The sequence below is a fragment of the Poecilia formosa genome, unplaced genomic scaffold (genome assembly GCF_000485575.1).
Source record: "Poecilia formosa unplaced genomic scaffold, Poecilia_formosa-5.1.2 Scaffold12, whole genome shotgun sequence".
NCBI classification, from domain to species: Eukaryota; Metazoa; Chordata; class Actinopteri; order Cyprinodontiformes; family Poeciliidae; genus Poecilia; species Poecilia formosa.
In genome coordinates, this window is record NW_006799951.1 from 1326743 (window position 1) to 1342151 (window position 15409).

Below are 15409 nucleotides of genomic sequence, written 5' to 3' on the forward strand. Positions count from 1 at the left end.
GGATATATACATATATGGATAATAAATGTATGTTGCAAGTCATTGCAAATCTTTAGCACAACAGTATTCTAACATACAATCACATTAAATTTTCAATTTTTCCAGAAATTTGTTTCAAATAATCTACAAATTTGAACATTTCTTAAGGCTATCTCATCCAGAACTTTTCCTCTGAGCATTATGTGCTTCTAAAACATGGCTCATGGGTATGCAAAACATGGCTCATGGTTATGCATATTTAATGAGAAAACTATCCTGTTATGCACCTACTAACAGGTGCACGGTTGCACAACTAAGGACTGCAACAGAAGGTGGGTGTGAAATACTAGACCGGTGGTTGTTGATGTGTCATCTTGCCCATCTCTGATTACATGTAATCTAAGTTGACCCAATTTGGTAACGAGCCTCACAAAGTTCAAAATGTTTGAAAGAGAAAGAGCATTTTAGGAAAAGAGAGACAGTTTGTGTATAATAGCCATGACTTTAAGAACAAAATGTGTGTTTCTTGATTGAGTGTTTTAATGAACGTCTGCTGTGGAATCTATTTCTAACAGAAGGAGATATTACTCACCTGTTGACCAAATCTTTGAACTGCTATCACACAGTGTCTTATATGTCTATCTAAAAATGTGTTTTGATTTTTGTCTGCTCCGACCTCGTTAATTATAGTGAATGTATATTGTGAAAAATGGTGGAAAAATGTACACTGTAATGCTGAACAGGTCATGATCCCTTTGGCATAATCCTAATTCTATTGTTCGATCATTTTAACTAATTGTTTATACATGGTCTGAGGGCCCCCAAGGGATCAAATAATCATTAGTAAAAAATAAAATTAAAATAGACTTCCCCCTGTGGGGTGAGCAGTATATAACTTTTATAAATCAAATAAAAAAAAAATGTTTCTTACATGTTTAATGTTTAAATCTATGTAGTGACGGCATGCTATGAGACAGATAATCTGTTAGAAGATCGAGCTCCTCTGCCTCGTCCCAGTTAATCATCCTCGTGTATGCACTGCTCACACCCTCTTCCATTTCCTGGAAGGGTAAGTTGTTTTTCTGCCTTTAGCACAATGACTAGTATGTACATGCAGTGTGAACAGCCTTCTTCCCACCACGTGTCAAAAGGGAGTCACATCGTTCATATATGTGACAGGACTTTATCTTTAACAAACTACTAAGATAAATGCTGTGACAGCATCTTAAAAGCCTCCATTTTTGTACTGAAGGATTGCTTAATATTTTTCCTCTAAAATCTCAATCCCTGTTTAACATTTTCTCCCCTTATAACATGTCTCCTTCTCTTTTCCTTAATATCGCTGTATTCTTGCAAGGACTTTTTTCTCCTTTTCCCTCCCCCTTAACTTCAGAGCTGTTTCTTAAATGTTTGATGTTTTTTTTATTATTATTATTATTTTCCTTTTTTTCCCCTTCCTGCTCTCCTTCCCTCTGGCTAAACTGTGCTCTGACTCCTTCAGACTGGCAGTATGAGGGTAAGAGGGCAAGATTCTTTTATCTATTTTCCCTTTGTTTTATTAACTTCGGTATTTTGCTGTTTTTCTTCTTTATGTTCCCCCTCCCCCCACACATGCTGAAAGACATGTAATCCCAAGCATTCCTTACATCAGCAAAGTTATCTTTCAGTGCTTGTTTATATAGAATGACATGTCCCAGCCCCTTCACTGCCCCATCTGGTGCCGTTTGTCAAGCTGCCATTACCTGTGTCCCATGTGCTCATACCATCTAGCTCTTGTGACCTCCATCTGCAAAGCTTTTCTCTCCCTTGTTCTGTTCACAATGTTGCCTTGTGCTTTTCACCGCCCTTTGTCTAGTTGTCAGAGTCACACAGTCGGTTACTCTTGATGATGCAGCTACAGGACTTATTGATTGCACTTGCTGTAAGAGGATCCGTCTGTGTGACGGGGAGATGCTCAAACAGTTCTTCGAAGTGTGCAGTGCGAATCATGAGCTTCTGTGCAGATTACATGACCCTTTAAATGACCTCATAACAATATTGCATCACATTAACATAAAAAAACATCTTTTTACTTGAACTTGGAAGTGATGTCTCCCTTAATACTCAAGCGCTAATTGAGTACAATTTTTACTGACTACAGCTGCATTTGCTTTACCCTCGTGAATTTTAAATCTGACCACTACAATGTGCGGAAAACAAAAGCAGATGTCCGTTTTACTATCCAAGTTATAAAACCTCCCTTGTTAATTATTGCTTTGTGGGAAACTGTGCATAAATGCCTTGCCTTCACTGTCTGTAGTATCCGAAAATAAACAAACTGCTTACAAATCTCACAACTCTGAAACTCCAAATGCTACGTTACATTATAAATCTGTCTGTGATCTTGTTATATGTTAATATTAACAAGATGATTCCTGTTTGTACAAGTGGTGCTTATTGCAAATCTCAAAATGGGCAGAAAAAAATTAAAAAAAAAAATTAAAAAAAAATTTGAAAATTACCCATTGCCGAGTCCAGGCTGGTTTCTTGAAATCCATGCCGTTTACGTTCTTTAACACACTGTGACCTTTCCTTGCAGCATACACTGCATGCTGACAGTTTGGGATGCTTCAGTTTCTTCACTCTCACAGATATTTTAACTCTGAGCGGAGCTTCTGTGAGATGGCTGTAATACGTTTCTCCCAAACAGGTTTAGCTCGGGTTAAAAAGCTGCTGTGGTGCTCTGACAGCATCTCACCTAAAGTACTCATAGATTTATCCTGTGATTCTAAAGATTCTGTATATTTGTCTTGACACACACTCACCTTGCTCCTGCTGATAGTGTTTACAACCACAGCTCTATTTTGATACAAATCTTTCACAATGTGGTTCTTATCATCTTTTAGCGACATTCTAGGTAATTATTTGCAGATGGAACTAAAAAAAAAACTCTATTTTTAAATTGATAAAGTTTAATATGTTGATTTTAAGATGCACTAAGCAGAGCTCCCTCTGGTGCACATTTGGCGTTGGTAAATAATACCGTGGCACAGCTGGTCACATGATACAGACAGGGAGTCCCTGGAGTGTCTCAGTTACTGCTGTTGTCAGCGACTAAAGTTGACAAGGTCTTGGAGTGTCTTCTTAGCAGGAAACCAAGGTGTAATCATTAATACAATGCCCAAGAATAATAACACAGATACGGAAGCCCCTTACAAAATAGACCATGATTTATGAAACAGATCTTACCAGCTGTATCTGTTGCAGGTATCACAGGAGTTGAGTTTGTCAGGGACTACCAGTACAGCTCATTTAAAAATCGTAGGGATTAGATTGGGGCACCCCTAAAAGTACACCAGTGCATTTTCTGATTATGTGAACTGATCTGAACTGTGGGTTGATCATCACATTTGATGAAATGTTGTCAAGCTTTTGATAAAATATATTCAAAAAAAAAAAATATATATATATATATTTTAATTTTTTTTTTATCCAGAAAAGGTGTATTTGTTTCATAGATGGACAAATACACCTAGTTGGTAGTACCGTTGCCTTGCAGCAAGGAGGTCCTTGGTTCAAATGCCTGCCTGTGTTTTTATTTTTTTTATTATTTATTTATTTTTTTTGTGATATTTGCATGTACTCACTATGCATGCATGGGCTCTTTAGGTACACTGGCTTCCTCCCACAGTCTAAAAACACGACTGTTAGATTCATTTCTCTCTCTAAATTGTCCTTAGGTGTGAATATGAGTGTGTTTGTGGTTGTGTGTCCCGCGTGTCTCTGTGTTGACCCGCGATGGACTTGTACCCCATCCAAGGTTTGCCCCACCCCTCCCCCAGTGACTGCTGGAGATAGGCACCCCTCCAACTCTGCAAGGATAAGCAGGTGTAGAGAATGGATGGATAGATGTTTCATTGATAAATTTATTATAACGCATTATAAACTGAAAGGACATGTCATTACTCAACTGTACATCAAATATTCTCAATATATGTTCTAGTATAATGTGCGTTCTCATGAGCTATCTTATCAAAGTGCACAATAACTGGGCTCCTGGTAAAGCTGTGGGCAAAAGGCTTAAAATAAATACTTATTATAGACACATGGCAACTCCAAAATGTCACTCTCTGCTGCACTCTTTCACTGACTGTCTCCTTACTGTGTGCGGCGGTGGCATGATAAACCTGACGGCTCATCCGCCCCGAGTTTGTCACAGTTCCAGTTTGAAGAATACCTAGGAACAATTTGAATCTGTGTCTCTTTAGCAAAAAAAACACACTAATTGATAGCTAATTAAGATACCAAACACTCTGATCAACTTAAAAAAGAGCATAAATTTACAAGAAAACTACATCAGCTGCAATATTTCATAGAAACTGATAACAGGAAAACAAATAATTGTGGAAGATTAATCTCTTAAGACATCTTACACGCCTTTATGAATCTTTATGTGGAAGCTATGCCGTCATCACGCGTCATCTTAAAATTTATATTTTACTGGAATGTTTCTTGTGCAAAAAAAAGCGGGTTGAGCTTTATGTGTGTCTTCTGATACTTCTTTTCCTCCTTCTGTACTCAGAGTGTAAGCTGTCTCGGCCGGGCCCTCCTGCAACCATAGTGACCATTGACGAGGAGAGTCCCAATGGTATGTATTTATCCACTGATGATTCACACATATTTCTTCATATTCACAGTTTATCAGATTATAGTAACTGCTGCTGCACTCGAGTGGAGTGGTGTGCTTTGTGAAATTGTTTCTGTGCTACAGGGGATGTTGTTCACCTAATGCAATACATATTAATACATGTTGTAACCAATGAACTCTGCAGGATGAATGACTGCACTGGCTTATAGGTGAGGACTCTTCTTAGAGGCATGTTTATTCAGACTCTGACATGTACTTGTGCTCTCCTTTCAGGCTGAAAGTAAATAGGTTCTAATTCCGCTAGATTCACTCACGAGGGAAGCCGAGTTCGTATTTATATCCGAGGACGTACAGATGGTGTTTTGCACATCGAAATGTTTTAGGGCTCCGGTAATGAGTTGTCTGCTTGCTCCCTCTGCAGACTGTACTTACTGTGGTGTACCTGTGCTACTTCAGTACAGGAGGCAATGAAGCGCACTTCAGACATGCAGCACTTGAGTGGGTCAGATGAAACTCCTCCTTTTTAGTTTCTTTTTTTCTTCCCTTCCTTCATCTTCTTTCAAGTATTTCCATCACCTGCACCTACTTTTTTGCCTGCTTCTGATTTTATTTCTTCCTCATATTTATTTTCCTTACATTCCTAGCTCAGATTTGTTTCTCCCTTTTTTTTTTTTCTTTGGGACTCAAGTGTTTAACGTCAACAATTCAGGGAGCAGTCGGTTTGCACATGCAGACATGTCCTGTGGAGAGGAAGGGGAATTGAGGACTTCTACTTGGGGAGGAGTTATATGTTCGCTGGGGGAATAAGAAATGATTTCCCTCTAAATGGAGCAGGTGTGTGTGTTTGTGTCACTCAGTTCTCCCTGCAGCAGGTTAACGGAGCTTAATGATCAGCTCTTAGTAAAGATGGCAACCGCAGCTTACAAGCAGAGTAGTTTCCGCAGATGTTCAGCTTTCCTGCTGTACTGTCGTTGTGAGAGCCTCTCTGTCTTGGAGACAAAATTGCACACATATGCTTTATCTATGTGTTTTTTTTTTATTTTGAGAATTCAGATAAACCCACCCATTAGTTATTGCAGTAACTCACTGCTCTTTGGGTCTCAGCTCCTCCTTCCCCCTCTGTGACTATGCAGCTGTGATTTTTTGTATTTTGATCGATTACTAAGGGAATTCGCCGGCTGGAGGCAGCCAAGTCTGTATCCGAAAGCCTCTCACCCCACATGTCCAAGTGCTTTCTGAGAGGGATTTGCACTAATCTTTTTCATAAAGCTCTCATTTACCTGGGATGTGGGTCTCCTCTGGCTCCACCATGGTTTGTTTATCTCTCTGTAATGAAACGTGCCTCATCTCGCCCTCCCAGTACGGGAATGTAAAAAGAGGCAACCTGCCTTTATTGACCATAGCAGTTATGCTGTTTAATGTGTTGTACCTTTTTTGTTGTTGTTGTTATTACATTGACACTGTGCAAGTTGTCATATACTGTAAGTTCTTATGTTACATTGTGACTTTGAGTTGTGAAGCTCATAAGTCTGTTTGACTTAATTCTGCAAGTCAGAATAGAAAGACTTACAGTTAAGGATGAGCTGGTGCATCTCAAGAAATTGGAATATATTGACTTTATTTTATCAAGTCAATTTAAAGCTTGAAACAAAATGATCATCTACAGCAGGGGTCCCCAAACTACGGCCCGCCTCCACATTTGGTCCGGCCCCCTGAACAATACCAGAGAGCATTCAGATTTTTATTTTTTAGATTTTTTTTATTTTTTTTTTTTTATTGTATTTTCTGGTTTATATGTGGATTTTTCTTCAACCACCAGGAGGCTCTTTAGCAGGAAGTATGTCCTGTAAACTGTGGGTGTTTTGTTTTGCATGGCGCATTGCTGCCATCTGCTTGACTTTTATGTTATTTAATCAGTACGGTTGTTTGCTAGCGGTGAGCAGATGAACACATGTGTCTGTTATGAACGCCATTCTTCGAAGCGATGCCTGTAAGTAACAATTTATACTTCAAGATGAGCCTTTATGTTAACATATGAGGAATTAATATGTTATAGTTTTATTCCCTCAATGGAATATATACTAGTCAGTTCCAGTCACCGTTTCACTCATGGTTTTTGCCCATGTGCTTTCTGGGTAAAAATCAATCGAGAAACGAGAAGGGAAAAGTTATGTGGCCCTCACAGGAAAAAGTTTGGGGACCACTGATCTACGGCTTTTGGGACCTGAGAATTATGCTAATCAGTAGAATATAATGTTTAAAACATGAGGATGAAGCACAACAATTAGCTGGATTTTGAATGAGATTCTGAGATGTATATTTGAAAGTGGGTTGTGATCTTGGTAGATCAACTTGTATTATGCAAAAGGACCAANTTTATTATTGTATTTTCCGGTTTATATGTGGATTTTTCTTCAACCACCAGGGGGCTCTTTAGCAGGAAGTGTGTCCTGTAAACTGTGGGTGTTTTGTTTTGCATGGCGCATTGCTGCCATCTGCTTGACTTTTATGTTGTTTAATCAGTACGGTTGTTTAGTGGTGAGCAAATGAACACACGTGTCAGTTATGAACGCCATTCTTCGAAGCGATGCCTGTAAGTAGCAATTTATACTTCAAGACGAGCCTTTATGTTAACATATGAGGAATTAATATGTTAGTGTCATTCCCTCAATGGAATATATACTAGTCAGTCCCAGTGACCGTTTCACTCATGGTTTTTGCCCATGTGCTTTCTGGGTAAAAATCAATCGAGAAGCGATTTTTGCACTTATGTTGTATATTAACTAAATGTTAAGTTTTCATTATCTGAGTCATCAAAACTAACAAAAACAAATCATATCTGTTATTAATGAATCTATATTAACTTTTTTTATTTAATTACAGACACAAATTTGGTTGTAATTTACTGAGATAAAACTGTACAGGAGTAATCTTGTAGTAGCCAGGGAAATTGGCATGTACTCATAAATTATCTATTGTGCAGACAGAAATATGTATTTTGGACCATGATAACAGCTTTGTGACAGACAAAATAATAAGGAACAAATGAGCAAAGGTGATGATTACCAACTTTTAATTCATCAGCAATACAGCCACAGCTTTTTTCTTGTAGCTTCAACGTGACTCATCTTAAGCATAAGTGGTGATGCTGTGTTCAGGTATCAGCTGTGGCTTGCATCCAAAACCACATTTTACAGTGTTTACTTAGATGGGAGTAAACACTGTAAAATGTTTACTCCCATCTAGACTTCACATTACTCCCATCTAGACTTCACTTTTCATTTTAACTGCATCCAAAAGTGTATCTGTCTTTTTATGATCCAATATTGGATAGCCTAAATAAGCAAGATAAAGCCATTAAGAGCCACAAAGCTAAAAAATAAGAAAACAGGAATATTTGGGATATCTAACAACAGCAGCCTTCTGTCAACTCTTAGGAATATGTACATAGATCTTATTCTACAGAATAACAGTATGTTGATTAGTAGTGGACACTCAATGCATCCTTGTGTCTTGCTAACGCTGTGTGATCTGAGCTCAGTGACAGCAGAGGTCAGGGCTTAGCAACCTTTACAACTCAGACATTTTTCCCTTGGTCCAGCTAAATTTGTTTGGACTCACTAAAGCTAAATGAATCAAGTGAGCTTACTTTTACAATATACACTATATGAGATTTGTTTTCGTCTTTATTTTAGGTTTTTAACATGTTGTAAGTCATCAAACTTTGTGAATAAGGGGATTGAAAGTAGTGAAATAGTGTGTTTGTTCCTTTTCTTTTATGAAAATATTGTTAAAAGAGTAAGTAGATTGCCAGCAAGGGAGTGATTTGTGTTATTCTTTGCATAAATGCTATACATACATATGTTCCATCAAAATGCCTTGGAAATACTGCTGAAGCCAACATTACATTTTAAAATGTTGATCAACTTGTCATTATATTTGACCAAAGTTATTAAGTCGTATATCCTCTTAATACATATTCAAATTTTTACTCTAAATCATCCATTTCCAACGGTATCACCATACATACATATGGATTTGAAGGGAAAAAAAAAAGCCAACAAAGTGTTGGGTTTGGTGTTCATGAAAATTCAGTACTTGTGTCACTAATCTTTAGTATCAGCTATGTATTTATTAATTGTCTGGACAGAGATATGTCTGACTGTGTTAAGGGAATGGTTCTACCTTTAGAGATTGAAAACCAGTACCTCCTTCTTTTTTTATTTCAGCTTGCTGTTTTTGTTTATTATTCTGGGAGATTTTCACTTTGGAAAAAGCAAAACCACAAGGGCACTGCAAGTCGGTTGCTCAAATCAAGCGTAACATGTTTAATTTATCTTAACCGGTACATCTGCAGACCGGCTGACAGGTGCCATACACCACATATGAAGTCTCACTCCCTTCAGGAGTTGGGATAAAAAAGAACAGCATTTGTATATACTCCTTTGGCGTCTTAAAGCATTTAATTGGATTCAGAAGGTTTTTTTATTTTTTTATTTATCTCATTGTGCTGTAGGAGTTGCATATATAAATATGGAGTGAGCAGGGAAAATAAAGAGGGTGGGTGTATATCCTTTTATTGACAGAGAGCTTGTTAGGGGAGCAAAGGGAAATCATTGTGGCCATAAATTAGGATGCTGAGGTCTTGCTTTTATCTTGTCAGGGTAAATTTATGATTTGTATCAAGTGTTGTGTGAAGCATACACACACTCCCCCTAGTCCTTTTCAAATTGCCCAGCACCAGTTCACATACAATCAGAACTATGCCTAGGAAAAAGGAGGTTGATATTCAAGTTAGTCTGATGAGAAAAGAATATTTAGAGTCAATGACTGATGAAGGAGTTACTATTTTTTTTTATCGTCCATGTAACAGATTCACGTTTACTAATGCAATGACTTGCATCGTCTGCCATCCATCCATTTATCACTCCGTCCATCGATCCACCCATCAATCTGTCCAGCCATGTCCTGGGTCTTCCAATGAGTCTCCTCCTAGTGCAACTGCATCTACCACATAATGTTAGTATTTTTGAATTCCACTTTGAAGCAAGTAACATCCTTCATAAATATTTAGTTATTCATCAGCTTTCAGCAGCAGTATGTAACTTTTATAAATAATATATATATATATATATATATATATATATATATATATATATATATATATATATATATATATATATATATATATATATTTATAAACATATTTGTTGAAACTGTCACTATGTTGTGAATGAATGGTATAAGATGGAAAATCTGAAAAAAACTGAGCTCCTCTGCCGTCTCCCATGCTAACTAGAAACAACCAGAGTCAGGAGGAGGAGAGTCTAGACATTCAGTCACCCTCCGTGTGGCGTTGATGATCATAAACCTTGATCAGCAAAATTAGAGCTAAGCTTGTGAAAAAAGCTTGATACATTTTTAGCGTGGTGTCATGAAATGAGCTCTTTTGTAATGAACCAACCAGTATAAGCTTTTAGATGCACTTTAAAAACATCTACATATTCCAGGAGCTACTATTTCAAAGTTCTCTACAACAAGAGGGCAAACTGCATATAAACCTGTGGTGGTTAATGAGATTGGCAAGACTCAGGGTTTATGCATGTGCTTTGTTTATTATTATCCGATTAACCCATAAAGTCCTACAATGCCCTCTAAACATATGTTGCGGTTTGTCTTAATGTCTTGCATTCTGTAGCAGGGATTATATTTCTAAAACTCACTCCTAGCATATCAAATGCTCTTTGTTCTTGTAAGGCTAGTAGAATGCTATAAACTATTATTATTGTCAAAACGTGCCAGTGCCATTCAAGTAAGAGAGATATGTTTTGATCGCTATATGTCTCGAAATGGCTTAAAGAAAATAGATACTCAAAGAAAAACCTCAAAATACCTACAATCAGAACAAAAACTAAAACTTCAACAAATGGACAACAAGCCTTTTCAAGGACTTGGATTTATGTTGCCACCACACATGGTGCATAGTACATCTGTTGGATAAATAAAGCACTAATTTATCTGAACTAATTTATGTTGCTTTGCAGTGAAGCACTTCAAATTGTTTGGAAGTGACCACATAACTCTTTCCAAGACTGATATCTCGCCAAAGTTGCTTCAGAGCTGATAGCATTTTTATTAAGTAGTATATTATATCAGAACAACTGATATAATGTACTCTCCCATTATATCAGTTTGATATAATGGGAGAGTATATGCATAACAATGCATGCTATACATGTACAACAACACATTTTTGACTTACCATAACCGCTACTACTTATATCTCTGCATGTTTTAAATAGGATTCCATGAAGTGTTTGGTGCCGCTTCTTTCTCTGGATGTGAACAGCATGTTTTACATCTTAATGTGCATTTATAGGCAGCAATTACAGTATATTGTGGAGCTCAACAGAGAGCATAATTACCTCTGTTCATGTTGTAAATCACTTGTTGTTTATCCTCATTATCCCTTTAAAACAGGCCGTTCATGTGTTACAACGCGCTGCATTATTATCTGCATGAGAATGCTTGGATTGTTTGGACGTATAAACAGGGATGGAAAAAAAGCGGCTTTTGAGATGTAAATCTTATCTGTCTCAAAATGCTTAATCTAATTTAATATGTTTATGTGTGATCAAGGAATCAGAAAGTCACAATATACTACATAAATGGTCTGTACTTTGCTCACTGGGCAATATTGTCGTTAGCAGATTTTTCTTGTATCGTTGGCAGGAGGCAGCAATGGATATTTTATGAGTGGTGCTGCCAGGGTGAGCTCACCACCCTTACTGTCTTATTCAGCTGGTTTTTCCCAGAATATAGTAGGACTGTCATGTTGGATTAATTGTGTCATAATAGCATATGCTTTTTTTATTCACGTCTCTCTTAGGGAATCCTGGTTTTGTTTTACTGCAGCCTCCGTTTCCTCGTACGTGAAGAGACTGCAGAGCAGAAACATGGCTCACGCTTTCTCTACGCTGCACTTTGTCACAGACCAACTGAAAAACTGAAATCCTTTCTCACTCAGCTTTTAACCTTGAAAGAAGAATGAGGAAAAAAACACGTTAATATCCTCTAAACATACAGTTTGTTGGATTTTTGATTTACTACTGATTTGTTGTGGAAATACTAGTTAAATTCTCAGTGAATGCATGTATTGTGTGTGAAATTCAGGCATCATTTGTATTTCAAAACTAGTTTTTTTTTTTTTTTTTTTTTTTTTTTTTTTTTTTTTTTTCCATTGCTAATCAAAACACATTGACCTGTATTAGTTTATAGAAATCTCAGCTTGTTAAGTTCTGGTTCTCTGAAGTCCTGAGGGCTGGTTTGTACTTAAAATGCAACTCAGAAATGTAATTTGGTCCTAGACTGTTTAATGTTTTACAGACCAATTACAATATTTTTTAAATGTATTCTCCGATACACATGGAGCCACTGTAGTTATTAGTAACCAAGGGGATTTTCCAGCCAAAGAAAACATCTGGCTCCTGCCAGCTATATCTTCCCACAAACCGTCTAATTCGTACTGTACTCAGTTCTGCGGCTGGTCTTGGAGGCATAGAGCAAACACAGCAAGAAGCCGATTTCTGCCCATACCCATACAGCTGCTCACCATACCAGGATTCGTAGCAACAAAGGCATTTCAGAGCAGACTGACAGATTAGTCAGGAGTGATCTAGTTGACCCTGAGTCAAGGCATGCAACCTGTGTTGAATAGAATTATATACATTTCAGCCAGACTCACTGATGTATTAGCCATTAGAGATTGAATTAAAACTGTACCGACGGTGGGTTTGTCACCAAAACTGACCAGTTTGGCAAAGACCAGTCCTTGGCCAGTTGGAAACTTAAACGTCTGAATTTGCTGTTACTGAATACAGTAACAAAAGAAAGTGCTAGAGACCTCAGAAAGTGCTACACATCTCCGATATTTGCATCCTTAGCAAAAATCTATCCATTGCCCAAATCTACCTAATGCTGTTCAGGCGCTAATGATGTTATCTCCAGTGGAGGTTAGGGTTAGGGAGAGCTATGTCTTTCAAACCAGAAAACATACAAACAAAATATATATTTTTGCTCTCAATTTAATTGCCATTGTGGTGAGATATTTATGAAGGTTTTAGGTATAATTGTAAAAATACTTAAAACTTTGTGGCACCACACAAAGCTCAAAAAAGTAGATTTTACATGACATCTTTAAAACATGAGTCTGATGTAATTTTAATTTGACCTTTAATTGTCTGCATGTACAAAAGGAACCCTGTGCAGCCGTGTTATAAGCTGTGCCACTTTGATCTGACAGTGAAAACTTTTTCCCATATCAGTGTAGTAGTTCTAGTGTACATTAGCTCTAAACTATGCTGTGTCAAAGATGTCATGCAACTTGATTATGTAAATCAGTTTGTCTGACAGTTGGAAATCAAGTGTGTAGTCTTGTCAAATTTACCAGCATATAACCATCCCACCATTACCTTCTTATAGTGATTCAGTTGCAGGTGATTCATGAGTAGGATTCATTCATAGAATGCTGGTTGGTGGTTCACTGGTTAGCGGCTTATTGTTGTGTGCATCCATCCTTCTTCATCTCTGTGTTCTCCCTTTTTTTTTTTAATCTAGTTACAAATGAGGGCGGAATGAATATAAAAGGCACAGGCAGGTGATGCCTTCTGTTCGTGAGTGAGGGTTTTCCACAAAGCAGATTACACTTGTGTTTGGATTGCAGTTGTGGTTAAGGTCGTAAATTAGATTCTGCATGCACAGCAGTAACCCCGTTGCCACAAAATCAGTGTTTTGTAACTGATTTACTCCCCACCCTCCCATGGTATCTTTTGCCATATATCCGGATTAAGTCTGAAATACTCATAAGTGTATCATGACACTGTGTCACCTAAGCTCAAAGAGAGTGATTCTTTGGATATTTGAGCACAAGCAGCAGCGTTATCTCTTATGTCTTCATGAAGCTTGCTTTGCTCAACAAGTTTCTATTAATGTCTTGGCAATTTTAAGAATATTTTAAATTAAACCGTGCCTTTTTTTCCCCCTGTGTGTTTTTGAATCCCTTGTATTATTACTCTTGCTGTATAACTGCAACTATACTGCCACTCTGTTGAAAAAATGTTTCTCATTTTCTCCACACTGACCTGTGACTATATAGGTTTAGACAGAATCTTTGGTCAGATATTTTATATCAGTTACAGACTGGAAATTAATTGAGCCAGATCTTTGAAAGCCAATTCTTTTTGTTGTAATAAAAATGAAATGGCATTTTTTTTTTTTTTTTTGCTCTGTAGTATTTTGGCTATTCCCAGAAATATTTGTCGCTTGATAACATGCAACAACACATTCAAAACTATTTTTTCTGGGTCTCTCGTATTGTTTGCACAAGTATGCGGTTAAAGGAGATGACCGCTGTATGACCATCTTGCTATCTGTCTTAGCACAACCTTATTTATTATTAATGAAACCTCAGTTGGTTATAAATTAGAATCTTGCCAAAGCTATGAAGCTTTATTCTTGAAATCTGAGCTTTGGAGAAATATTATTTCTTATGCAGATATTTATTAACAGATGCTGACACAGGATGAGCTATTTTTTTTAACGGTAATTTGCTCAGTTCTCAAGAAACAAAACAAACAAAAAAAGATTGCACTAGTTCCGAACAGCTGGGTTAACATTTGCAATATAGCAATTAAAACAACTCTTCAGTTCATCCCAGCACTCTCCTAAACTATGTTTGTATTAAGGCTGGAGAAAATGAATATCTCCTCTTCCAAGACTACGTGTTTACTGCTTGAGGGTTTTGCCCTGTTTAAATGGCTTGTTTAAAGTGTCTGTAAACCATTGTACATAACCTTGGATACTTTGCATGTGGATGACTTGCATTTTTTTTTTTTTTCTAGTGAAACTCTCATGCAGTGGCTTGCAGAAATATTCATACCCCTTGAACTTTTCCATATTTTGCGAAACGTGAAAGATGAACACAAAGTTGTATGCGATTGTGGAGTGGAAAGAAAATGATTCAAAACATTTTATACAAATAAAAAAAAAAAATGAAAAGTGTCTTGTGCAAAAGTATTCAGTCCTTCTGAGTCTGTCCTTTGGGCAACCACCTTTTGCTGCAATTGCAGTTGCAAGTCATTTGGTGTGTGTCTCTTCAGCAATGACTTTTTGTAACTTACACTCCTTGTGGAGAGTTTCAGTGACTAATGTCTGCTATACAAATGCCAAGTCTGCACTTTTCCCCGTGATTGTTTACGCCACACCATGTCTCTCTGTATTAAAATTAGTGATGGTGCACGCTTTAAGAAATATCAAATGAATAAATGTTTGTCATTAATTAATCATGACTATTCATGTTTATTTTCATCAAACATCAATTTGACACCAAGTACATGTTTAAGTCCAATAAATTTTGAATAATTATTAAATGTCAATAAGGAGACGAGATTTGCATGATGAACATCCATTTCCACCATGTTTTTTGTTAAATCTGAAATGCCGTGGCTTTTTTCCCCCCATGCTAAAGTTCATCAAACTACAAATCAAGATGAGGTTATATGCGACGCTTCTGAAGGCTCATAAACCAGCGGCTTTACACTTTGCACTCTACTAAATCAGCACCTATGTCTGGAAAAACTGAAAAAAAAGGCAAGTTATTTCACAGAATAGGATTTCCGTCATTTAGCAGTTTTGCAATAAAAACACATCCCTGAGATGAGCAGCAGAGTTGAATCTGTGACTTGTGCGTTTGCCTAATCCTCTCTGCCAATGCCTCACAGCTTTTGGCGAAAGTAGTTTGCTCGT

The 15409-nt window shown here is 37.3% G+C and overlaps 1 protein-coding gene across 13 annotated transcripts in view; it reads left to right on the plus strand.

Annotated features, from left to right (window-relative positions):
• LOC103133520 (protocadherin-15) overlaps window positions 1-15409 on the plus strand; it is a 191749-nt gene that overhangs the window by 69316 nt on the left and 107024 nt on the right. For 9 of the 13 annotated variants that reach the window (XM_016667929.1, XM_016667930.1, XM_016667928.1 and 6 more), the window contains 2 exons: window positions 1481-1495; window positions 4541-4606. The exons of 1 other annotated variant lie outside the window; for it this stretch is intronic. In XM_016667929.1, the coding sequence (XP_016523415.1) occupies window positions 1481-1495; window positions 4541-4606 (81 nt within the window). The remainder of the gene's footprint in view (window positions 1-1480; window positions 1496-4540; window positions 4607-15409) is intronic. 3 more of the 13 variants (XM_007545284.2, XM_016667932.1, XM_016667938.1) reach the window with 1 other exon arrangement.